General features: G+C 42.9%; 1 protein-coding gene and 1 pseudogene across 3 annotated transcripts in view; one reads left to right on the top strand and one right to left on the bottom strand.

Moving 5' to 3' along the window:
• Positions 1-6,476: 6,476 nt before the first annotated feature.
• Positions 6,477-26,882, top strand: part of KLHL15 (kelch like family member 15) — a 42,606-nt gene continuing 22,200 nt past the window's right edge. For both annotated transcript variants that reach the window (XM_079765160.1, XM_079765159.1), the window contains exons 1-3: positions 6,477-6,852; positions 6,942-7,140; positions 23,774-24,485. In XM_079765160.1, the coding sequence (XP_079621286.1) occupies positions 23,781-24,485 (705 nt within the window). In that variant the 5' untranslated portion in view covers positions 6,477-6,852; positions 6,942-7,140; positions 23,774-23,780. The remainder of the gene's footprint in view (positions 6,853-6,941; positions 7,141-23,773; positions 24,486-26,882) is intronic.
• LOC307096095 (large ribosomal subunit protein eL28-like) lies at positions 20,723-21,279 on the bottom strand (annotated as a pseudogene). The gene has a single exon. The product of its transcript is annotated as a large ribosomal subunit protein eL28-like (transcript).

The following is a 26,882-nucleotide window of genomic DNA, read 5'->3' as shown; positions in this document are numbered from 1 at the left end:
CTGCAAACTGCCCGTGGCCCCTCACCCAGGCTGGCCCCACACCCCAGTGGGGACCCCCACCCCAATAGGGGGCGTGCCCGGCCTGCAAACCCTGCAGCTCCTCTCCCTAGCCAGCCCCACCCCCCAGCGGGGACCCACCCTGATTGTGGTCAGGGTCAGCCTGCAAACCCTGCAGCCCCTCACCCCAGCCAGCCCCACCCCCAGCGGGGACCCTCCACCCCGATCCAGGGCCCCCTTCAGGGCAGGCCAGCCAGCCCCCACCCGTGCACCAGGCCTCTATCCTGTATAATAAAAGGGTAATATGCAAATTGACCCTAACAGCAGAATGACCGCTGGACCAGTCACTATGAGACGCACTGATCACCTCTTGGTTTCTTTCCCCAGCTGGCAGGCTCTGATCACCTGATGGCTACCCACAGGGTTGGGGCTGGTAAGCAGGCAGGAACAGCTGACCTCTCGGTCCCTTCCCCTGGCCGTCAGGCACTGATCACCCGATAGCAAATGGGGAACCGGGGATGGGTGGTAGCGGGGGTGGGGTGGGGCCAACTACAGGCAGCTGGGGAAGATGGCCCTGATTGCAGGGGAGGCCTAGGGATCGTACCTGTGCACGAATTTCATGCGCCGGGCCTCTAGTATAATATAATAATATAGAACATATACAATATGTGAGAAGACTGAGTCCAAGAGACCAAATGTAATTTTAGTGCTTTTGTTTTGTGTTGTTTTTTTGTTAATCCTCACCCAAGAATATTTTCCCATTGATTTTTAGAGAGAGTGGGAGGGGGAGAGACGGAGAGAGAAACATCTATGTGAGAGAGACACATCAATTGGTTGCCTCCTGCATGAGCCCTGACCAGGGCCTGGGCCGGGGAGGAGCCTGCAACCAAGGTACATGCCCTTGACTGGAATCGAACCCAGGACCCTTTGGTCCACAGGCTGATGCTTTATCTACTGAGCTCAACCGTCTAGGGCTAAAATTTTTTTTAACCGATTTCAGAGAGGAAGGGAGAGGGAGAGAGAGAGAGAGAAACATCAAAGATGCCCTAGCTGGTTTGGCTCAGTGGATAGAGTGTCAGCTTGCAGATTGAAGGGTCCCAGGTTCGATTCCAGGCAAGGGCACATGCCCAGGTTTCGGGCTCGATCTCCAGTGGGAGGCGTGCAGGAGGCAGCCGACTGATGATTCTCTCTCGTCATTATGTTTCTATCTCTCCCTCTCCCTTCCTCTCTGAAATCAATTAAAAAAAAGAAACATCAATGATGAGAGAATTATTGATTGGCTGCCTCCTGCATGAGCCCGCAACTGGGCATTTGCCCTGACCAGGAATCAAACCTGGTTCCTGGTTCATAGGTCCACACTCAACCACTGAGCCACGCCGACTGGGCAAGGCACGGATTTTTATATGTTTGGTTGCGGATAGATTCCCAGTGCTTAGAATGGGACTTATAGTAGCCATTCATAAATATGAATGATGTAAGTATATTAGTATAGTAGATTAAAAGGGAACAATTTATGGAATTAAGTAGGAGTAAAAAAATGCAACAATGTGAAGATCATTTGCTATGTTAATCCATATAACATGGTACAGTGGAAAGAGCATGGGGTGAGAGGCAACACAGGAGGGGAGAAGCCCTGACTGCCAAGGTCTACTAGTTACTAGTTACCGTGGTCGGCAAACTGCGGCTCGCGAGCCACATGCGGCTCTTTGGCCCCTTGAGTGTGGCTCTTGCACAAAATACCACGGCCTGGGTGAGTCTAATTTGAAGAAGTGGCGTTAGAAGAAGTTTAAGTTTAAAAAATCTGGCTCTCAAAAGAAATTTCAATCGTTGTACTGTTGATATTTGGCTCTGTTGACTAATGAGTTTGCCGACCACTGTATAATATACCACTGTATATACTAGTAACTAGTATATTCCACAGCCTTCCTGAGTTTTTAATTCTTTTCCCTCTTCCCTTCTTGTGTCCCACACTGTAACCCTACTAAACTATCAGTGGTTCTCTAAATAAAGGTGCCTTGCCGTGTAGGTATCCTTTACTGTCTTTCTTGCTTTTCTTTCCTTTGTTTTTTTTTTTTAAAAATATATTTTTATTGATTTTTTACAGAAAGAAAGGGAGAGGGATAGAGAGTTAGAAACATCGATGAGAGAGAAACATGGATCAGCTACCTCCTGCACACCCCCCCCCCCCACACCGGGTATGTGCCCGCAACCAAGGTACATGCCCTTGACTGGAATCAAACCTGGGACCCTTGAGTCCGCAGGCCGACGCTCTATCCACTGAGCCAAACCGGTTAGGGCCTTTTCTTCCCTTTGGATGGAACTTAGAGAATAATACCTCTGAGGAGCTGTGCTTGATCCTCCCAAGCTCCGATTACACCCCCCCCTTTGTACTTGCTCCCATGGCACCCCAAACTGTGTAAACCTATCGCAATGTATTAGGAACTCAGAGATGGAACCTGAATGTTTCTGAACCCTTGCTGATTGGCCCCAGGTCAAAGCAGTTATTCTAACAATGGCCAGCGGAGGATTGTTTGCTGCAGCTTTAAGGAGAGAAATGAAATAGGAAGAAGCAAAGTTCCAGGACGAATCACATAGTTGAGTCCTCTTGGACTTGTAGATATGTCATGTTATCAATTCATTTTCCTTTAGGTAGCTTTACACATTAGCGAAATAACACAAATGGAAATACTTCGGGCATGCTGTTTCATGGGCGGGGGGGGGGGGGGGGAGAGTGCCCTTTGAAGGGTTTTTGTTTATTTTTGCACTTACATCACTTTGGTATATTTAGGGATTTGGTATTCTCCTAGCTGGGCCCAGGGTGGGGTTTGAGAGTTCATGGCATTGGGGAAGAGAGAAACAAGTGGTATGCTCAGGAAAGGGTTCCCCCCAAATGACTACAGATCTTAGAGACGAGAGAGGACATCCGTGTGTAGGGATCGCTAGAAGCTATGATTTGTTTAAAGAGATTGAAGTTTCCTTGTTTTTGCTTTGCTAGGGAAGTGAAGGGAGAGTCAAGTTTGTTAGTCAGGAAGTGAAGAGAGAGAGAGAGAGAGAGAGAGAGAGAGAGAGCGAGCGAGCGCTGGAGAAGTGTGGAGAGGTGGTGACAAACCAGAAGGCCAGAGGTGATGAGACAAGCTAAGAGGAGCCACTACAAGTGACAGGTGACCAGCAATGACCAAGATGTGTATCAGCCAGGAATCCTCCAACATTCATGAAGACACCAGTTTTCCATTAGTCATGTAACATAAAAGCTCAAGTCGCCCTGGCCGGGTAGTTCAGTTGGTTAGAGCATCGTCCCAATACACCAAGGTTGCGGGTTTGATCCCCAGTCAGGGCACATATAAGATTCAACTAATGAATGCATAAATAAGTGGGACAACAAATTGGTGTCTCTCTCTCTCAACTCAATAAATAAAAAATTTTAGCCGAAACCGGTTTGGCTCAGTGGATAGAGCATCGGCCTTCGGACTGAAGGGTCCCGGGTTCGATTCCGGTCAAGGGCATGTACCTCGGTTGCGGGCACATCCCCAGTAGGGGGTGTGCAGGAGGCAGCTGATGGATGTTTCTCTCTAGCTCTCTATCCCTCTCCCTTCCTCTCTGTAAAAAATCAATAAAATATATATTTTTAAAAAATTTTAAAACCTCAAGTTATTTTATTTGGCTATTAAAGCAATAAACTTGAAAGCCTGGAAAATTTGGGGACCCTCAGATTGCATTTTGAAGGCTATGTCAGGGTTAGGGACCAGGAAATAATGCTTAGGACAACAGCTATCAACCTGTTGCAATGTGTCAGTGTCCAGGTCTTGGTATGGACCCACAGAAGTTAGTACTGATTTGGAAGATACTGGTGGACCCTGAGGGACTGAAATAGACTATTCGCCACAAGACTCCTTAAAAAGCCTCAAGCTATAGAGCATTTGGCAAACAGTTTTCAAGAGGAAAGAGAATGCCTATGCAGCTTTATTAGAGTTTGCTGAAGATAAAACTCTTAGACTCCCAGAGACTGGGGTGGGGGCTAGTTACATGGAAAGTGATTACCAAGATAAGTAGCACAGACTGGATTTCTGAAAAGCCTCAACTTGATTTTTTTTTTTAAAAAGTGGGGGAGGGTATACAATATCCTAAATCCTCAGAACTCCTGGGTAGGAGGAACTTCCTCCCAACTCTGCTACCAGCTCTCTAACCTGTGGATTATCTGGGACTGCTAGATATGGGATTTGAGGTCTGTATACTTAAGTTAGAGGGCCAGGAAAATAGAGCTTCTATCTGCCCCATGAGGGTCTCTACCTGTGAGAAAAAATGTTCTTAGGGTATTTAGTACCATTGTTCCAGTAATTGGTGGGGAAAGTAATTGAATTACCTGGAGGAGTTAATTTTATTTATTTATTTATTTATTTATTTATTTATTTGAATTTTATTAATTTTTTACAGAGAGAAAGGGAGAGGGATAGTTAGAAATATCAATCAGCTGTCTCCTGCACACTCCCCACCGGGGATGTCCCCACAACCAAGATACATGCCCCTGACCAGAATCGAACCTGGGACCCCTGAGTCTGCAGGCCAACGCTCTATCCATTGAGCCAAACCAGCCAGGGCTCATTTATTTAAATGACTTGGTTTTACTTTGCTTGGTGTTGAGAAGCAAAATGCTTCTTATTGTATCAGACCCTTCTATAAAACACTCCTTAAAAGAGAGAGAGAGAGAGAGAGAGAGAGAGAGAGAGGCATCCTCGATTAAAGATCACTATTTTTTCAGGGGTGGGCACTACACAGTAAATATATAGATTGGTGGAAAGACTCAGCCTGTTTTCAGAAACAGGTAAGTATATTCAAAAAGTACATTTGGACATAATATCACAGGAGACCACATAACGTCATAATAAGGCTCATGACATCACTGTAGGTATATTCCTACTGCACAAAACAGACACATTTCAGCTCCTGACTGAATCAAGAACAGAAGTCCCTTTCTAGACAGTTTAGTGCCACAATATGTAATATATAGCTCCAAATGTACGTTAGCTAATGTGCAAAAAAATTCAGCATTTTTAGATATTCAGGAATAATGTCTGAAAACAAGTGTTCAAAGTTGAATATATGCCATTTTAAAGTTTATTTGATGCCTCATGGTTTTTGTAAAGCTTGTTTTACAGTTTAAATGGGAAAAGGGAAGCTTATTTCCCTATTTCCAGAAGATGAAGGTGCTTCTCTGCTCTCTCTCTTTTTTCCCCTCACGCAGTAGTCTGTCTACTTCAGCAAAACAGTACACCGTGTGCTATTTTGGCCTCTTAGGGAACAGGACGTGTTTAAGTTTGCTACAAGGAGATAATGATCGTTTTAGCAATATATGTATCTCACTGAAAGTACTTCGGGATATTGGTCTAGAGAAAATGGCGGCGGGGGGGTTGGGGGTGGGAGGCGGAAAAATTCCATAGTTTAGGATCTGAAATGGGCAATGGATGACAATTTCAGGTTAGTAGTAGAACCACTGGCCTCCAACTGTGTATTTCTCTCATCTACACTTTTCCCAAAAGATTTCACAACAATAAAATGACAAAACAGTCCTATAATGCAATGTTATATTCTAAATCAGGAAAAAGGTGCTATTTAAAAAAGCATTTAGGTAGAGTTCTATAGCTGATTTGTTAAAAAAGAACACCACCCCGCCCCCCAAATCACCGCGGTCTGCTGCTGCTTGCCATCTTATTTGGACGCAAACAGAAACAGAACAGCGTTTTTTAGATCCGGCATTTCTCTGCGTGGTGCAGACACGCCGTTTTCTATGAATTTCCCCACCTCGGGGAAATGTACTTCTGGAACGTGTAATTGTTGCGTTACAAGCCAAGTGGAAGTGTGACGCAATGATCCCCTGCAAGTTTGCCTTCCTGAAAAATGATGTCATTTGCTGCAGATGCAGTCGCTTTCATAGCACAGGTAGGTACGGTAAAACTCCCTCCACGTCGTTCCCGATTCCCCCACCCCCAGCGAATGCAACATGCAAAGACGTTCTCCCCGCTTCCTAATCCTCAACTTGTCGAAAGCGGGCGCACTGCGGTGCCTCGAACCCACGGCTCCCGCAGACGAGCGGGGACCGCTGCGCAGCGACTGTAGCGCAGCCAAGGGTTGCCAGCCCCGACGGCGAGGAAGGCCACGTCGGGCAGGGCTGGCGGCCACAGCGCGGGGCCGCCTGATCCCCCCCCAGCCCCCCGCAGTGGGGCCCGCTGGCTTGGCCAGCCGGAACGTGGGGCCCCGCGAGCGTGGGACGGCCCTGCCCCCACCCCACTCCCGCACCCGCTCCCGCTCCCGCGGCGCCGGAAGTGACGCGTGCTGGCTGAAAGATGGCGGCATTGGCGCACGACCAGGGGGAAGGTAAACACCCTCTGGGCCGCCGCCCGCACGCGGGGCCCCCTTGAGGCCCCGGCGGGGACTGGGGGCGCCTCCAGGGCCTCCTGTCCATCTCTCGGCTCCCCACCCCTCCACCTCCCTACCCACGTGGCAGGCTTCCGCGTTGCAGCGGCCGCGCACGGAGCTCTCCGCCGGCGGGCCCCGCCTCCCTGGGCGGGCCCCGGGCGCTCTCGCCGCCCGCAGGGGGCGCGCGGCCAGGAGAGGCCCCTGGCTCGTGGCCCCGCTCGCCCCGCCCCTTTCCCGCCCCTCGCCCGCCTTCCTCCACCCCCGGCGTGGGTGATCCTGAGACTCGGCGCGCTTCGGGGTAGAAGCCCGGAGACGCCGTCGTCGACGCCGTCACCTCCAGCGCTTCTGCCGCTGCCCGCGGCCCCTCAGCCCCTTTCCCTGCCTGCGGTCCCCCAGTCGGTCCTTTCGCCGAGCTCGTCGAGGTGCCGTGTGCCCCAGGCATAGGTAAGGCCGGGCCGGCCCCCCGACGCCGCGCCGCCTCCCGACCAGCTCGACTGTCTCGACTGGCGACTCAACGCTGTCTCCTTTCCTAGGGCTGGTGCCGAGGGGGCAGCAGGCGCGCCGACTCGCCCCCCGCCGGAGCGCCCCGGCCCGGCCCGGGAGCGGCCCCTTCTAGACGGTCGAGGAGCCTGCCGCGTGCCGTCCAGGCGCCCGACTGCCCACCGTCCGGCCGCCGGCCCGCTTCTTCCTGATGCAAACTGCCGTCTGCTAGGGATTGGACGGACCCCCGAGGTACGTAGCCGCCCCCGGCCCTCCGGCCTGCGGGAGCCCGGGCTTCGGCCTCGGCCCCGCGCTCGGCACCCATTCGGTAGCTCTCCCTGCACCGACCTGAGTCAAAAACATGGGGTAGATGCCGGGACCTAATTTGTCTTTGAGTTTACTTAATTGTTTGAATTTTCATTTTTTTTTCCAGAGAGGAGGGAAAAAAAGGAAGAAGCATAATTCAGCCATTTTTTGCAGCATACAGCTGCAGGTACCATGACTATTTTCTCCCTAACCCGTTCTATCCCTTTAAAAGCCCCGTTTATGCCTGAAATAGAACTATATGCAATGCGAGGTATAAAATGTGGAATCAGAAGGTCTGGGTTCGACTGGGTGACTCTTGAGAAAATCGCTTACCGAGCTTTGGTTTCTTATCTATGAAATCTAGTCACATCACAGGGTAGTGAGGGACTACGAAGCCATATATATGAAAATAATCTGTAGCTATAGAGTGTAAAGGTAAAAATGCAAGGCAATTTTTTTTGAGTAACCTTTGCTAGAGTGGTGAATGCTGTAGTGGCTAACTGTTGCTGCCTCTTTATTTCTTTATTATGAGTATAAGCAATAAGTACGGAATGTCGAAGCAGTGCTGTAAATCGACTAGATATATAATAGTCACGTTGCTTGGCCTTCTACAAAATGCTAACTGCTTATTTAAATAACGGTATTCTTTAATTCAAATTGAACGTTATTGTAGTGCTTTGCTTTTCATTTATCTAGGCCGCTTATTTCCTTTTTTCTTACTCGCAATATTTAATACCTTACATTTGTTTGGTGTCTTATATTTTCCGAATTGATATTTCCTTTTGTTAATCTGATTAAATTGTAATTCAGAAAATGCTTTTAACATGAATACCCTAATTTTAATGCCTTTTTCCAGATCTAGGAAATAGGATGCCTGAATATTTTTTGAAGAGCTTCTAAATGCATTTGGATATCTGTAATGCTTAATATATCTAGAAATGTATAGAAACTGTCAACTTTCTGACAATATTTATATCATTTAATTCTCTCTTTTAATCACCACAACATTTAGGTGATTAGAAACAGTTTTTCAGTGGTAAAGGATGTTAATTTGCACTCTTTATTGCTGATTAACTTGGGGGAAATAATAGGATAGTAAATATTTGTGGTTTGAAAATTGCACTTATTTCTCAGAATTTATAATATGTATGTGTAACAGATTAGTATGGGATCATTCTTACTCGACACATCAAAAATGTAGTATGGTTTGGCTTTAAAAATGGTCCACAAAAAGTGAAAGAAACATTTGTTTAGTATATTATTTTTAGCTAACAAATGATTTTTTTTGTTTTGAATGTTTATTCAATTTATAATCCAATACCAGTTGTCTTTCAGAGTATGCTTTTGTGTTTTGTGAAAAGGCAGAATAATAAAAGGCAGGCAGGATTAAATTCCCAAAGGAAGAGCCTACTTTATAATGTTAGGTTTTCTATATTGGACTTAGCGCTTGTCCTGAAGGTATATTTTTGGGAAATCACTGCTTTAGTGGAAATGTTAAGGTTTGACCTCTCTGCTTTGATTTGTGTTATCTGGGGCTAAAATCTTGGAACCTGGGCTAGCGTGGCTTCATGGGTGTTCAGGGCCCCAAACTTGGTTTAATAATCTGTGTAAAACTTGTACAATATAAAGGTGAACAGTAAAATTCATGCTAATAATTTAAGTTTAAAATTTTTCTCTACTTAGAATGAATTAAACAGCAAATAAACACCATGACAAGTGGAGAGAGACCATAGAAGAAAGGAGAAAGCTTTATGTCTTAGTATCTTGAATGATACTTTCTTCCTGCTTTGAACAAGGGGCCCTGCATATTCATTTTGCCCTGGACCCCTAAAATTTTGTAGCTAGCCTGTTGTCAAGGTTGCCATTTCTCAGTGTAAATGTTCTGAGAATGAATAACATTACCTGTGAGGAGGATGAATCTTTAGCTTATGTGGGGTTGAATTAATTTATTAGCATACATCTCCTCTGAATTGGAATGCTATACCTTGTGACAGGGTGTTGTTTTTTATAGAAGAGAAATGAAAGGTAGTCATTGGTAAAACATTGTAGGATGGTTAAACTCGAAGGCTCTGATGTCAGGCAGACCCAGCTCTATCACTTATTAAGAATTATATCCGTGGGCAACTTAACCTCTGAGCTTTGGTTTTTCTTGTCTTTAAATCAGTGGTAGTTACAGAATATGGAGGGTTGTGAGGATTAAATTTATCTATTCATCCAACAAATATACACTTGAGTGGCCAGATTATTATGATCTCTGAATGCATAATAATCGGGCCACTCTGTGTGTGTGTGTGTGTGTGTGTGTGTGTGTGTGTGTGTATTAGAGGCCTGGTGCATGAATTTGTGCATGGGTGGGGTCCGGCCAGCCTGGCCAGGGGGAAGGGGACATGGGCAGTTGGCCGGCCGGCCTGCCTGCTGGTCGAACTCCTAGTTGAGGGGACAGTTTGCATATTAGCCTTTTATTATGTAGGATATACACTGAGTGGCCAGATTAGTGTGTGTGTGTGTGTGTGTGTGTGTGTGTGTATGCATATATATGTATTTGTTATTGATTTCAGAGAGGAATGGAGAGGGAGAGAGAGATAGAAACATCAATGATGAGAGAGAATCCTTGATCAGCTGCCTCTTGCACACCCCCTATTGGGGATCTAGCCTGCAACCCAAGCATGTGCCCTTGGTTGGAATTGAACTCGGGACCCTTCAGTCCTCAGGCTGGTGCTCTTATCCACTGAGCCAAACGGGCTAGGGCTCCAACAGATATTTATTAAGCATTTATTATGTGCCAGGTGCTGTTCTTTCTAGGTTCTAGGGATACAACAGTCAATGAAACAGGACAAAAAGTTTAATATACTAAGAGGAAAAGTTAATCAGAAAAAGAATGTGGGGATTTTCTGGTTGATGGGGCATATAGGAGGTTTTCTTTTCTTTTTTTATGTTTTTTATTGATTTGAGAGAGAATGAGAGAATCTTCGATGACGACATTAGAGAGAGGCTTCCTGAAACAACTTTTGTATGCACCCTGCCCAGGGATCAAACCTGCAACCTAGGTGTGCACCCTGACAGGGAATCAGACCCACAACCTTTCAGTGCATGGGATGACACTCAACCAACTGAGCTACACTGGGCAGGGCTGGGAGGCTTTTTTAAAATTTTAAAGCAGGGATTAGGGCAGTGGTCAGCAAACTCAGTCAACAGAGCGGCAAACCGCGGCTCATGTGGCTCGCGAGCCGCAGTTTGCCGACCACTGGGTTAGGGGAAGGCTTCAATGAGATGAGACTGAAGGAAAATCCTGAAGGGAGCCATGTATATCTGGGAATGGAGTGATTCAGGCAGAGGCCTTAAGGTGGGCTTGTGGCTGGTTTTCAAGAAACAGCGAAGAGGCCAGTGTATCTGGAGCAGGGTGGACAAGGGGGAAAGTAATGGGAGATAATTATTATTGATGTTTTAGGACTCATTCACTGGAGGGGTTCTCATAGTTCCTCTTTGCCTTGGGTATATGTTGTGCTGCTGCTGGTCCAAAAGTGGAAGGCCTTGTCAGAATTAGAAATTTGAACTTCGGAATAAAGAAACTGGAAAAGGCAAGATATTTCCTCAGATATTTTCCTAATATAAGACCTCTAAAACTCATCTGGCTAAATGATTAAAGCAAATAAGAACAGATTGAAAATTTGTTGTCTCTGATAAGATCATTGAATTTTAGTTAATGATTTTTGCGTCATTTAAAGATTTGCAGGATATTCATATCCTAACATTGAGACCTTCAGAAAGATTTAATTATTGTGGAGAACTAGAATGTTAACATTACTGTATCAATGATTTCAAGTTAGGATGTAACTTAGAAGATTTGGGGTTTTATTCCCCAATAGAGGTTTTTCCTAGAATCCTCACTGGATCCAGTCTCTAAAGGCTGGGGAAGCTGTTTTCCATGACATCACCCTTGGATTACTTCTACTTGTAGTGAGGAATGAGCAGAGGAGCATTAAATTAAAATCTTCTGATGAAAAAAGAGCATTGAAGCAGGAGTGGGGGTTTTTCTTACAAGGTTTCGTGTATTATAGGATGACTAAATGCTAAACATACCTGAAAAGTGAAGTAATTTGGGTAATAGGTGCTAACCTGGAGGCTGAAGGACCCAGAGCCTCCCTAAAAGCTTAGTTAAACCGTCATTTGCAATTTGGTCTTGATCTATAAAAACATTTAGATGGACAAGGAAGAATTCAACAAATTAAAGTTAATTTACACAGCCCTTCCTCCCATATTAAACATATTTCTCAATTAGAGTATTATATCTGAGGGTAAAATGACTGCTAACAGAGCTAATGAAGTTTGTCTATTTTCAAAATTTTCTGTCCTTTTAGATTGACAAGCTGGCCTCTTTGAGATTGTTAAATTTAAAAATTTTACGATATAGGTTACAGAAATTGTGAGAAATTTTATGAATCAGAAATTAATTCTATTGTATCTGTAGTAATTCTTGCATTTTCTTTTTAGTATGAAAGTATGGCATTTTGTGCATAAGCATCAACTTGGATAGGCTAAGTTTGAGGATGAAGGTAATATGAAGTAATTTAAAATTTTCATCAAAGATAAGTATATCAACAACCTCTGAGAATCTAGCTTTTGTACTGGATAATTTAGGGTTTGTATGATTTTTCAAGCAGCTGTTGGGGACTGTGAAAGCATTAAATTGTTGCTGATGGCATAAACATGGAGGTTAGTTAATTTTGAAACATATATTGAATTGTCTAGAATTTTGCCTTCAAATCAGAAAATCAGAATGGCAGCCTTCTAACTGAAAAGGAAGCATTTAATTCCTTTCCTTTTAATTTCCTGTCCAATTTTACCCCCACCAGACTTTTTCCTTTACTGGTCACTAGAGAGTTTGAACTGTTAGAAATTTCTGTGATATAAATAGCAGTAATAGTCTTCCAGGGCAGAGGTAGATTGGTGTAAGTGTGTGTGTTGTCATTTATCCCTTATCATTGTAACTGTCAGTGGTACTCAAAGCTTTTGGTCTCAGGACCTCGTTATACTCTTTAAAATTATTGGGGTTCCAAAGAGCTTTTGTGTATGTGGGTTGTATCTATATTTACCTTAATAGAAATTTAAACTGAAAAATTAAAAAAAACCTCATTTGTAATTCATTTTAAAAAACCCTACTCATTTATCTAAATAGCATTTTTTTTAAATGAAAAATAACTATTCTCCAAAAGAATGAAAAAACTTGGTGATAAGAGTGGTATTATTTTATATTTTTTGCAAATCTCTTTCATGTTTGGCTTAATAAAAGACAATGGGCTTCTTATCACTTCTGCATTCAATCTGTTATGGTATTACACACATAGCCTCTGGAAAACAGAGAATAAGTGAAAAAGGCAAATAACTTTAAAAATTATTATGAAAATAGTTTTGACCTTGCAAAGTCTTCTTAGGGGACTAGGACCTCAGTTGTCCCTGGACCCCACTTGGAGAATCACTATACAGGTATTAATCGTTCTTATGTGTAGGAAATGTGACTTTCTTTTTTCTCTAGTCAGTTCCAAGTTTATGAAATAAGACAAACTCTTCTGTATTTCTTTCCTAGTAGTGTAAATATACCTTGTCATTTAGTTTAATTTGATTTGGTTAACCCTTTTAGAAAACCTACCATTTCAAATTCTGAAGGCCAAATATAGAATATATACATATATAGGTTTATAAACCATGATTTCCCTTAATCTGATGATCTATTTTGAAAAGTGAGAATACAGAATTTCTGTACATCAAACATTTTATATGTTGATAAGTTATCTGTTCTCAAAGTCCCTTAATGCAGTGGTCGGCAAACCGCGGCTCGTAAGCCACATGCGGCTCTTTGGCCCCTTGAGTGTGGCTCTTCCACAAAATACCATGTGCGGGCGCGCACATACAGTGCGATTGAAACTTCGTGGCCCATGCGCAGAAGTCGGTTTTTGGCTCTCAAAAGAAATTTCAATCGTTGTACTGTTGATATTTGGCTCTGTTGACTAATGAGTTTGCCGACCACTGCCTTAATGGATCTCCCCTCAGCCCTCATTGATTTATAGAGTTCGTTTTCCCCCATTGCTTTTCAGAGAGAGAGTGGAGGGGACGGGAGAGAGAGAGAGAGAGAGAGAGAGAGAGAGAGAGAGAGAGAGAGAGAGAGAAAGAAATATGGATGTGAAAGACATGGCTTGGTTGTCTCCTGCATGTAACCCAACCGGGGCTGGGGATCAGATGGATCCTGCAACCCAGGTATGTGCCCTTGACTGGGAATCAAACCTGAGACCCTTTGGTACTTGGGTCGACATTCTAGCCACCTTGCAACACTGGCCAGGGTGATTGATAGAGTTCTTATTTGAGTTTTGTTTTCATTTTACAATTAGTTTTTATAATTATTTATTAAATTGCTATAACTCTTTATTTAGAGAATTCTAATGCATAAGGTTTTGTATATTTTTCTTTTTGTATTCCTAGACCAGTGGTGGCGAACCTATGACACGCGTGTCAGCACTGACACGCGTAGCCATTTCTGATGACACGCGGCCGCTGAGGCGGCCGCATGCCGAGGATGAAACATTTGCGAAATAATGTTTTTCCTCAAAGTGACACACTACCCGAGTTATGCTCAGTTTTTTGGCGAAGTTTGACACACCAAGCTCAAAAGGTTGCCCATCACTGTCCTACACTTTCCTTTTTCAAGTTCTTATTTTTTATTTGCTTGTGTTATTTTAACTTAAGTTTCGCTTTTTTCCTTTTCTTTTTTTTTAAAGTATATTTTTATTGATTTCAGAAAGGAAGGGAGAGGGAGAGAGAGATAGAAACATTAATGATGAGAGAGAATCATTGATCGGCTGCCTCCTGCACGCCCCCCCACTGGGGATCGAGCCCACAACCCGGGCATGTGCCCTTGACTGGAATCGAACCTGGGACCTTTCAGTCCGCAGGCTCCACTGAGCCAAACCGGCCAGGGCTTCCTTTTCTTTATAGCTCCCAGGGTTTGTATTGTAAACAAGTTGGTTTTGTTTCATGTGTTCATTTGTAAGTTTGGTTGTTTGATGTCTTAAAATTGATGTTATAGATCTGTGCTGTCCAACCAAGTATAATGCAAGCCACAAAGGTAATTTAAAATTTTCTCATAGCCACAGTTTAAAAAAGTAAAAAACAAGTGAGTTTCATTTTAATATATTTTATTTAACCAAGTATATTCAAAATATTTCAACATGTTTTCAGTATAAAAATTTGTATAATGAGATACTTTGCATTCTTTTTTTTTGAGGGGGGCGGGGAATAAGTCTTCAAAATCTGTTGTCAGTTTTTCAATTTGGACTAGCCACATTGGCTTCCATATTGAACAACACAGATAGAGAGGAGAGTAGCTACTCTGGTTAGGGCAGAAAAGCCCAAGGAGCCTAAAAAGCTAGAAAATGATACCTATGTGATGAGAAAAAATGGAAAACAATGTCACTGCAAAGTGAGGCTGTGTTTTGACTAGCAGTACATGTCCTAATCTCTTAGAGACTTGTATTGTGATAAACTTTAGGGAGGTGTGGGGTCTACAGAGGGAAATTGGAGGGGTGTCAAGTTACTATGGTCTTGTGGGTGATAAGGAGCATTAGGCAAGAGGTGGCCAAGGGAAGCCAGCATTGATTGACCTCCAGTGGGTATCTTGCTTGAGGCTAGACATTTAACTTACGTTAATTCATTTAATTACCACCTCAACTTAAGATGATGATTATTATTCCTAATAAATGGATGGAAACTGAGGTCAGGAAGTTAACTAAGTTTCTCCAGGTCACACAGGTGGTAAGTACTAGTAGGCTCTCTGATTTCAAAGCTTTTACTCTTTCTAACCACAGTATTTTGTGTTTTTTAAAAAAATATTTTTATTGATTTCAGAGAGGGAAGGAAAGAGAGAGAGAGAGAGAAACATCAATGATGAGAGAGAATCATCGATCGGCTGCTTCTTACATGCCTCCCACGAGAGACTGTGCCTGCAACCTGGAACGTGCCCTGGCGGGGAATCGAACTATAACCTCCTGGTTCATAGGTCAGTGCTCAGCCACTGAGCCACATCAGCCAGGCATGTGTTTTTGTGTTGTTGTTTTTTTTTTGCAAATCAGATTCTAGTCTTAACTCTATTTCTAACTAGTTGTATGACCTTGAAGAAAAGTTTCACCTGTGGACTTAGTACCTTCATTAGTCTGGTTAGAGTTGACCTGGGTCCCTGAGAGACTACTGAGAAGGTGAGCTTGGGTTATAAGTGCTGTTGCTAGGGAGAAGGGTTTCTCCAGACTTAAATGAACTGTTAAGGGATCAGGTTTATTATCTTGGTGTCAGTAGCACCATGAAGGGGTCTAATAATAAGCCCTAATGTTATGGAGTATTTAAGGGCCATATCTGTTCTGTCTTTACATGTATTAACTCATTTAATCCTTACAGTCACCTATGAGGTGGTAGGCTCTATTAATATTAGTATTCCCTTTTCACAGATGAGGGCAGTGGAACACAGAGAGGCTAAGTAGCTTGCCCCAAGGCCACAGAGGTAATAGGTAGCCGACTCCAGACCTGTACTCATAACTCTACTTATGTTCAGAGACTTATACAGGCAGTCCTCGGGTTACGTTGGACTCGACGTACGTCGTTTTGTGGTTATGTCGCCATGTCCCATTTACAGTATTTATTAAGAACAAAAAAATTCCGTCATTTCGACGTATGTACATATGTGCTTTATGTTTTTTATTATTTATTTGCCATAAGTAAAGGTCAGGAATTGTTATCTTTTAATTTTTTTTTACTGTTTCACTTCATTACTGCTGTGTATGTGCTCCATGTGAGTGACATAGGTGCTTATGTAGGTGGGTTGACTTACGGCGAAAATTGCCTGTTACGTCGGATTGCCGACGTAACCTGACTGTATCATGTTGGCCAGTTAATCACTGTGTATTTTATCACTTTCTACTTGAACACATACTTCCCATAAAAGTGTAAAATACTGCCCTAGCTGGTTTGGCTCAGTGGATAGTGTTGGCCTGTGGACTGAAAAAGTGTAAAATACTGCCGCTGCTCTAAAACTGTTAAAGTCTTACTGATAGATGCACCAAGTTTTTTCATATAGAAAATAAGTTACTGCATATGTCTCAGCTGGCTGGTGTGGCTCAGTGAAGTGTTGTCCCTTGCACCAAAACGTGAACCGGTTTGATTCTCAGTCAGGGCACATACTCAGGTTGCTGGTTTGGTCCTGGTTAAGGTGCGTAGGGGGAGGCAACCGATTGATATTTCTCTCTCACATTGATGTTTCTCTCTCTCTCCCCTTCCTCTCTTTCTAAAATCAATTAAAAAACATAAAAATTAGTTTTTGAAGTTAGTTTAGATCAGATAAACTTGACAAGTGCATTGTTATGACTTGAAAAATAGCTGTAGTTTATTTGCATATCTATATAAATGCATTATATAGTTGTAAAATCATAAAATTGATTAAATGATAATTTTATGATTAAAAATTTTAGATATTATGTTGAATGCTCTAATTTTACAGATGAGAAGATAATACCAAGAAAGTAGAGCTATTTTTGTTCTAAAACTGTATTAGGAAAAACCTACCTAAGGTAGTAAAAAGGGAGAATTTATTCTAAGAATGGAAGGGTTTCTTTCACAACCCAAAGGCAGAAATAGAGCTAGGCCTAGGAACTTTAAAAATGAAGGTGTTGGGGAGCATTACCTATCCTCACAACTTTATTCTTCTGAGTTGACTGATTTTTTTATTAAAAATTATTTTATTAACTCAAGAAGAAAACTAACAACCCTTTTTAAAATGGGCATTCTCACCCTCCCCCCCCACCCCAACTTAACGATAGTTCCACATATATTTTAACTTTATGAAGGTGCAAAAGTGCTATCCCCCAGATCTTGGTTTCTAATACCATCTGTAGGGCTCTTTGAAGAGATTCCCGCTTCTAAGACTGCGTTCCTTTTCGTGTGTGTCCGCCATTTTGTGCGTCCGCCAGCGTCGTGCGTGCGCTAGCGTCGTGTGCGTCCGCCATCTTGTGCTGCTGCCCTTTGTTTGGTGCGTAGCCCAGTTGATGCGGAGCCTGTCGCTGGGGAGACACGCATCGCCAACCTAGGTGACAACGGCCTTGCCCCTTTCGTCCTCTGGGGTGAGTCCCGTCTGCAGAACCCATGACTCGAGATCCCAAGAGGAGAAAACCCTAGAGCCCGGCGGAGGGTGGGGGGACGGGAGGATTTACTCGATACTCAGTCCACGTGGCTGCAGAAATTCCAGTTCCAGTTCGACCCAGTGCGTGCCTTTCTCTTTTTCCCTTAATTTCTCTCCTCTTATAAATTTTTGACGAAAGAGTGTTCATCTTGATTCATTTTCCCCACCTGGGTCGACCATATGCGATCGGGGTCGGTGGGAGCACAGGGTGGAAACCCTTCTGCTGGGAACCCCCCCCCCCCCGTCGGTGGGCTGTGGGTGCGCAGAGGAGAGTGGGTAATGTATTTACATGTTTAGGGTCAAATTTTGACTCACAGATTACCAATCCTCCCCGCTTTCCTTGCTTCTTTGCCGTAGGATGTTTTCATCATAGTAAGTATCTGGAACCTAGAGCGTTTTTTGTTTTTTGCTTTTTTTTGAGAAAGCGGAGTCTCTCTCGCTCTCAAGTTCGCACCCGAGGATATATTTTATTACTGATTTTAGAGAGAGAAGAAAGGAGATAGAAACATCGTTGTAAGAGAAACATGGATGCGGTACTTCCTGTACACACCCTGAGGGGATCAAACCTGCAACCTGGCCCTAGCCGGTTTGGCTCAGTGGATCGAGCATCGGCCTGTGGAGCGAAGGGTCCAGGTTCGATTCTGGTCAAGGGCACATGCCCGGGTTGCGGGCTCGATCCCCAGTGTGGTGCGTGCAGGAGGCAGCCGATCAATGATTCTCTCTCATCATTGATGTTTCTATCTCTCCCTCTCCCTTCCTCTTCCTCTCTGAAATCAATAAAAATAATTTAAAAAACAACAAAAATCCCGCAACCTAGGTATGTGCCCTGACGGGAATTAAACCCGCAACTTTTTGGTGTATGGGACAAGCTCCAACCGAGCTACCCGCCGCATAGTATCTATCACTTTTTAAAAATTTCCTTTATATGGATCTTTTTTCCAGAAAGGTGAATATTAGCTGTTTGAGACTTTATAAGATAGTGATAACTGTTGAATAGAGAGGGTTACTTTCACAAGAAGTGAAATATATGGTGTTAAGCACTGTTGAAATAGATTAATGAAACAACGCAGTCTACTCTCAAGTATATGAATGCTGATGTGTAGCCTTCTATTATTAAATCTCCATTAAATGTGACCAATACATCTTGATGAGTCAGAGCAGTAATTGGTAATCCATAATGATGCTGAGAAAGATAATGAAATATTAAACTTTTCGTCCAGTTTAATTTGCTACTTTATTCTAATTATTTTGGAAATTGATAATCAGTGTGATGTTGATAGCCAGAATGTGTGATTATTCAGACACTACCTTTTGTTCCTGGTACTCATTTGTGTGCAGTGCCTCATATCACTTGGAAAATTCTAAGCTCATTAAATTTTACCTTTAAAAACAATTCAGGGGGAAAAGTCCCATAGTTTAATCTTTAGTGTGTTAGTAAAGCAGTTCTCTGAAGGGTCTAAAATATTTCATACTATTTTCTAAATTATAGATAGCTCTCTTGTGCTCTACCTTTCCAGAATGAAAGTATATAGCTTTTGGATTAGTGGAGTACTAATAAAAAATTTGATATTAATTTCATCTTGTGAATACTTTGCTGTCTTAAGTAAGTGAACATATGATGTGGTACAATCAATAAGACTTCAAGCTAAGTTAAGAGACAAATGGGGACAAAGAGGCACCTAGAATGCCTCTTGATAAGATGGGAAATACCAAAGAACTGGTTGGGGGAAGATATAATTATGATTCAGTTTAGAAATGATGATTTTGAGATCCCTGTGGGGATCCTGAAGTGTCTGACAGGCCATTTGCTATCTAGAGGACTGGTATAAGGATGGAGATTATCAAGGTAACAGTAAAGATAGGTATTAGTGAAAACCATGGGTTTAGATGAGTCCATGTAGGGAGACGGTGCTTAGATGAGATGAAAAAAAAAAAAAAAGTGCAAGCCCTAGCCGGTTTGGCTCAGTGGATAGAGAGTCGCCTTTGAGCCTGGGTTGTGGGCTCGATCTCCAGTGGGGGACTTGCAGGAGGCAGCCGATCCATGATTTTCTCTCATCATGGGTGTTTCTATCTCTCTCTCCTTCTTCCTTCCTCTCTGAAATCAATAAAAATATATTTTTTTAAAAAGAAAAAGAAGAAAAAACTGCAAGAACAAAATCTTAGGGAACACCAGTGATTAAGGAGTGGCTCAAGGAATAAGGTAGCTCAAGGAAAATGAACTTAGGAAAGACAGAAATAAGCAGCCCAAGAATAGGAAAAGAATCAGGAAAATAGTGTGAGGCCAGTGTTGCTCAGTGGTTAAGCATTAACCTATGTACCAAGAAGTCACTGGTTCAGATTCCCTGTCAGGGCACATGCCCAGGTTGCAGGCTTGATCACCAGCTGGGGAGGAGAGGTGGCATGCAGGAGGTGGTAGCCCATCAATGTTTCTCTCATCAGTGTTTCTATCACTTCTTCCTCTCCCTTTCTCTCTCTCTAAAAAATCAATTAAAGCATTTAAAAAAGTAGTGTCATGAAGCTGAGTGATGAGCTATGCTATGGTGCAGAAGGTTTCTGAGAAATAGGGGACTGGGATATCACTATTGAATTTGGCAATTAAGGATTTTTTTTTAGATTTTTAAAAAATGGACTTTTACAAAACAATAATACACTTTCTTTGCAGATAAAAAACAAATTAGCGAAAAGGGGGGGAAAGGTAAAACTTCCTGATATTCTTCTATTCCAAGACAACCATTTTAAAAAATATATATTTTATTAATTTTTTACAGAGAGGAAGGGAGAGGAATAGAATTAGAAACATCGATAAGCCGCCTCCTGCACACCCCCTACTGGGGATGTGCCTGCAACCAAGGTACATGCCCTTGACCGGAATTGAACCCGGGACCCTTCAGTCTGCAGGCTGATGCTCTATCCACTGAGCCAAACCGGTCCGGGCCCAATATAACCATTTTTTAACACTTGTGTATATGATCCTTTCAGACTTTAATTTATTAATGGTTTTTTATTTTTAGATGACACCAGACTGGGATAACTACTGAATACATGGATTAATATGTTAAGAAGTTAAATATAGGGTGTCATAGACAACATATTTTTTTGTAGATCACCTTTTTAATTTTTTAATTGGACATGGAAGAGTAATTCAAACAAGTTGAGAATGGGGCTGTTGCATATTTACTTCATAGACAACATATTGATGAAGCAACAGTAAAATCTATTCACAAGAGTGGAGAAGTGTGGTGTCTTTTTCTTTTTTTTTTTTTAGGTTTTGAGGAGAGCTGGCTGGTACCTTTATTGCTTTAGGGGGAGGGGTGCTCAGGTGCTCTTGGTAGGGCGGGCCGCTTCCTCTTCACCATCAAGGGCTTCTGGCTGCGCAGGATGGCGCTGGCCCTGCGGATGGCGGCCATGTGCAGATCCGGGCGGTACTTGTTCCTGCGGATCACGTGCCGGATGCTGCTCAGGGTGGCCCAGGCGTTCTTGTTGATGGTGGTGCGCACGTAGGAGGTGGCCGACTTTCGCTGGCTGGATCTCCGCTTCGTGATGACCACCACCCCTTTGCCGACGGGCGCCGGCTCCACGCCCACCGTCTTGCGGTGAATCAGCCCGGTGTAGCGAAAGGAGTTGCGGGCCTTCAGGTTTTTGGGTTCGGTGCTGTACGTCTGCTTGTTCCTCTTCATTAGGAAGCTGGAGCAGTTCCGCACGATCATCCATTGTAGGCGGGCAGACATGGCGGCAGCTCCTCACGCTGCGGCAGCCGGAGATGGAAAGAGCGAAGTGTAGTGTCTTTAGCATGTCTGTGGAAGCTGCCTTTTCACTCTTGGCAACTGAAGGCTCTGCCAAATCCAGGGTACAGAGATAATTCCTGAAAGGCACATACCTCACTCAGTACCTAACATTGTGCCTGGCATACAGACAGGCTCTTTCTTTTAATAAATAAAGGGGGAGGCATTGATTGTAGAGTAGTGAGATTGGCAGTGATGGTTTCCCTCAATAAGGAGGTAGAGCCCTAGCTGGTTTGGCTCAGTGGATAGAACGTCAGCCTGCGGATTGAAGGGATCCGGGTTCAATTCTGGTGAAGGGCATATGCCTGGATTGTGGGCTTAATCCCCAGTGGGGGCATGCAGGAGGCAGCCAATCAGTGATTCTCATCATTGATGTTTCTATCTTTCTCTCCCTCTCCGTTGCTCTCTGAAATCAATAAAATAAAAAAAAGGAGGTAGAGCAGGTGATTGTGGAGGGTTCATGGTCCAAATAACCAACCAGGGAAAGGAAAGAGCTTGAGAAATTGAGTCATACTAGGAGGTCTAAGCTGGAGAAGAAGGACAGAGGTAAAGTTTGGATATGATTAATCAAGTGAAGAGAGAAAGAGGTTAAGGCAGAGAGTTGGGAAGTTAACAGTTAAAATTGCAGGTGTGGATCCCTTCTGGATTGTGGTAAGGTCCAACAGGTTTGGGGCTAAGGTTTTAAAATGGAAGCAGGGGGGAGGTTGTAGGATGAAGTGGTCAGGGAACTTTGATTCTAGGTATTTGAATGAATGATCTTACGTGAGCATTAAAGAGGTGTAGGAAATGACTCTTAGCCAGGTGCCAAAGTTGTCAGGAAATGTGGGGGAGAGATTGATCAGGATGTGAGTATCCTCCTACATAATAAAAGGCGAATATACAAATTGTCCCCTTGGGAGTTGGACCACTTGCTATGACGTGCGCTGACCACCAGGGAGTGTGCCACGGAACGAAGGAAGGCCCCTATCGGCCCTGATTGCTGGCCAGGCCTAGGGACTCTACCTGGGCATGAATTTTTTGTGCACCGGGCCTCTAGTGTGATAGATAAGTGACAAGGAGAAATAGATGATGGATTTTATATATATATTATTGATTTTTTACAGAGAGGAAGGGAGAGGGATAGAGAGTGAGAAACATCGATCAGCTGCCTCCTGCACACCTCCTACTGGGGGTGTGCCCGCAACCAAGGTACATACCCTTGATGGGAATCGAACCTGGGACCTTTCAGTCTGCAGGCCGATGTTCTATCCACTGATCCAAACCGGTTAGAGCAGAGGATGGATTTTTTATCTGAGTGAAAGGCCATGTTTTAGAAAAAGGACAGTAGAAAGATAAGAGAAGGTTTAGAAAATAGGTTTGTAAGCTATAGGAGAGCACTTTGTTCTATGAAGAATATAGAAAAGTATTTTTCTTATTTAAATCAGACTGCAGAGAAAACTTGGTGTGACCAGCATGAGCCTATAGGGGAATTTGTTTACACTGATGCAAGGTTCCACTGGGCACAGTAGAAAGGGTTGAGAGGGAATTGGGATGGGAAGATGGGTCGTTGGGGAGGATGCTCAGAGCTGTGTGAGGATGAGAATTGAGAGGATAGATGGTCTGGGTTGGGGTTCTGTGAAAAGGAGAAAATTACTTCATAAACAGTCTCTAATAGACTGGCTTAGTTTATTTGGCTTTACTTAAGAGATCTATTTTAATTTCACTATCTTGGCTTCATTTCTCTGATACTCGAAAATGTGGTTTAATTTCCTTTTACATATTCATATTTTAAATATATAAGCAATGATCATTTTTAAAAACAATGTTAATGAGGTAAGTAAAAGGGAAAAGTTAAACCTCAACTCTTGAACTCCTATCTAGGGACATAATTTTGGTATATATTCCTCTGGACATTTTCTCATCTAAACATATACATGTGTATTTAATTTTTGAAAATATATTGTCTATATCGCAGTTGCCTGCTTTTTTCCACATAACAATACCTAATAAATATCCTTTGTTAGAATAGGTAGTTGTTATAGTAATCCATTATAGGACTGTACCATATTTATTTAATAATCTTATTATTAGACTTTTGAATACTATCCAATTTTTTATTATAAATAAGGCTAGAAAGAAAAACCTTGTGTAGACAACTTGGCATATTTATGTGAGTCTTTCCTTTGGGTACAGTTCTAGGAGTTTTCAAGGTCAACAGTGTACTTTTTGATTTAATTTTTTTTCTCTCTCTTTCATAATTTAGTATTTGACTAAGACATCCTCTTTGTGTTGTTAATCTGGGGACATGTTTAGATATATTTGGCGAGCAGTATAAAAAATCAATGGAATAGGCATATTATTGTTTTTAAGTTAACAATTTACCATTTTTGGTAGATATTTAATAAATTTTTTTCCCCAGGTAGGGAAGCCAAAAAACATTAGCCTGCAAATCTTTAGGTTATCTTCTCCCAAAGGGCTTGTACATTTAGGACTTAGACAGTGGAATTGAGATAATTATAAAAAATTGTTTAAGCTCTAAGTTAATAATGTCTTCAGAATGCATGGAAATGATTAACACAGTTTTCTTTGATTACTTTTTTTCCAGGTGATTCATGGCAGGGGAGATGGAAGGATTCTGTTCCTCCCTCCATGACACCAGTGTCTCTGCTGGGTTCAGAACACTGTATGAGGAGCGACTGCTGCTTGATGTCACTCTGGTTATTGACGATCATCAGTTCCATGCCCATAAAGCACTTTTGGCCACCCAGAGTGATTACTTCAGAATTATGTTTACTGCAGACATGAGGGAGCGTGATCAGGACAAAATTCACTTAAAAGGTCTAACTGCTACTGGCTTCAGCCACGTACTTCAGTTTATGTACTATGGAACTATAGAACTGAGTATGAATACTGTTCATGAGATTCTTCAGGCTGCCATGTATGTTCAACTTATAGAAGTGGTGAAGTTCTGCTGCTCTTTCCTGTTAGCAAAAATCTGCTTAGAAAACTGTGCAGAAATCATGAGACTCTTAGATGATTTCGGTGTGAACATCGAGGGAGTTAGGGAGAAGCTGGAATCCTTTCTGCTAGACAACTTTGTGCCACTCATGTCCAGGCCTGACTTCCTGTCTTATCTGAGTTTTGAGAAGCTCATGTCTTATTTGGATAATGATCATCTGAGCAGGTTCCCAGAGATAGAGCTGTACGAGGCTGTGCAGTCTTGGCTGCGGCATGATAGAAGACGCTGGAGACATACCGATACCATTATTCAGAACATCAGGTTTTGCTTGATGACCCCATCCAGTGTTTTTGAGAAGGTTAGTGCATTTGAAAGCAATAGATGGTACTAATTTAGTTAAGGCAGGATATCTTTATAGATAAGATTCCCAGGCTTGGTCAGGAGCCAAAAAGAGAATGAATAGTTGATAAGAATAGTTTTATGTCTAAGAGGTCTAATTTGTTTTAGCTTGTGCATTTAGGTTTTTAAAAACATTTTGTGGGTGAAAGAAGAATTAGGTAAGTAGTGGAGTGGTTTCATTTTAAAAGTTCTTTTAAAGTAGAAACACAATTATTTAGCCCAAAATATTACAAGCTTGCTTTGGCTTTTCTTTCTTCACTAAGTAATGAACTCTGAATCGTGTGAGGCTAGTTCCCAATAAATTCATCTCTTTACTGCATATTGCTATTTAAAAAATGTATGATTTCATAACACATACATTTTTTTCTTTAGTTCTCTTTAAAAAAATTAAATATAGAGTTGAGGAGTTTTTTAGTTCTGAATGATGCATTAATACAGTTTCATATTCCTCTAAAATGTAAGAAAACATAAAATAGCTCTAGAAAACCAATAGGTCCTAGTGGCAATTTCTGTCCCCTGCTCTTAGTTCTGTTTTCCCCCGTTTCACTGTGCATGCTAACTACATTTAACCATGAAAATTATATTTACATCTAAAACCATTGTTTCTACATTTCTAAACAAATAGATTATAAATCTTTCATCTACATTGATCAAACTGTGTACTTTTTACCATGTAATAGTTTTACTATCGTAAAAATAGTTTTTCTCCAAAGCAGCCTTGGCCTTTTTGCATGTAAGCATTTTTCATTTTTATATCAGAGTCTCACTTGTGATCTTTTCTTGCCCAAAGGAGAGAAAGCAGTTTCAGTAATTGCTTAACTTAATTGGTTTCTAATCACATGGTTTACCTCTGGGGCTCTGTTTATCTTGCATCTTCTTTCTAGAAAGCACTTGTAAAGCTTTGGTCGACACCCTTCATGTTAAATAGTTATTAAGCTTTAGTTAACCAAACCTGGTGATAAAAATACAATATTTGCAAAAGAAGGCCATATACACCATTTGAAAAATAAAACAGATTTGCGCCTTCCAATAACAGCAGCCTGGCATAATCTTTTCCCTGTGAAATATCATTAACATACTTTTATTTTATCTACATGAAAGGAGGGATGGAGGATAAATGAATATTTATACTTTAATACAGAACTCAGTTTTCTGGATTTTATTACCTTTATTCTCAGAATGTACTGATAAGGCAGAAATAATTGAAACTAAAGAATACATTTCTTAATTATTTTTGTTCAGTGATAATCATAGTACACCAACTATGTAAATCTTTTGTCTCTGTTTTGATTTTTTTCCTTCTGTTTTTATCCCTCTCTTTCTCTGGGAGAATCCTGTTTTGTCTTTATATATTAAACTAGAGGCCTGGTGCACGAAATTCGTGCACGGGGGTGGGGGTCCCCTCAGCCAAGCCTGCACCCTCTCCAATCCGGGACCCCTCGGGGGATGTCCAACTGCCGGCAATCGGACATCCCTCTCACAATCCTGGACTGCTGGCTCCTAATTGCTTGCCTGCCTGCCTGGTCACCCCTAACTGCCTCTGCATGCCAGCCTGATTGCCCCTAACTGCCCCCCCCTGCCAGCCTGGTCGCCCCTAACTGCCTCCCGGGCCTGGTCGCCTCTTACTGCCCCCTCCCACCAGCCTGGTCACCCCCAGCTGACCCCCCTGCTGGCCTGGTCGCCCCCAACTGCCCCCCCCCCTCCGCCAGCCTGGTCGCCTCTCACAGCTCCCCCCTAGCTGGCCTGGTCGCCCCACGCAGCCTGCTGTTCAATTGTTTGGTTGTCCCTCACTAACCCCCCTGCCGGCCTGGTCACCCCACACAGCCTTCTATTCAGTCATTTGGTCGTCCCTCACTAACCCCTCCACTGGCCTGGTCATTCCACATAGCCTGCTTGTTCAGTTGTTTGGTCGTCCCTCACTAACACCCCTGCCGGCCTGGTTGCCCCACGTAGCCTGCTGTTCAGTCATTTGGTCGTCCCTCACTAACACCCCTGCCGGCCTGGTCACCCCACACAGCCTGCTGTTCAGTCATTTGGTCGTCCCTCACTTAACCCCCCTGTCGGCCTGGTTGCCCCATGCAGCCTGCTGTTCAGTTGTTTGGTCGTCCCTCACTAAGACCCCTGCCGGCCTGGTTGCCCCATGCAGCCTGCTGTTCAGTCATTTGGTCGTCCCTCACTAACACCCCTGCCAGCCTGGTCGTAGGCAACCATCTTGTAAGGGTGCGACGAGCAATTTGCATATTACCTCTTTATTATATAGGATACAAATGCTTTTCCACTACTACAACAAACAAAAACCCTCCAACTAGATGAAAGTACTTGTGAAATAGAAAATAAAATTTCCCCTCTTGTGAGA

Source organism: Cnephaeus nilssonii (assembly GCF_951640355.1).
Source record: "Cnephaeus nilssonii genome assembly, chromosome: X".
NCBI lineage: Eukaryota > Metazoa > Chordata > Mammalia > Chiroptera > Vespertilionidae > Cnephaeus > Cnephaeus nilssonii.
Note: the sequence above shows the minus strand (reverse complement) of the source record. Positions and strands in the feature narration are given on the sequence as shown.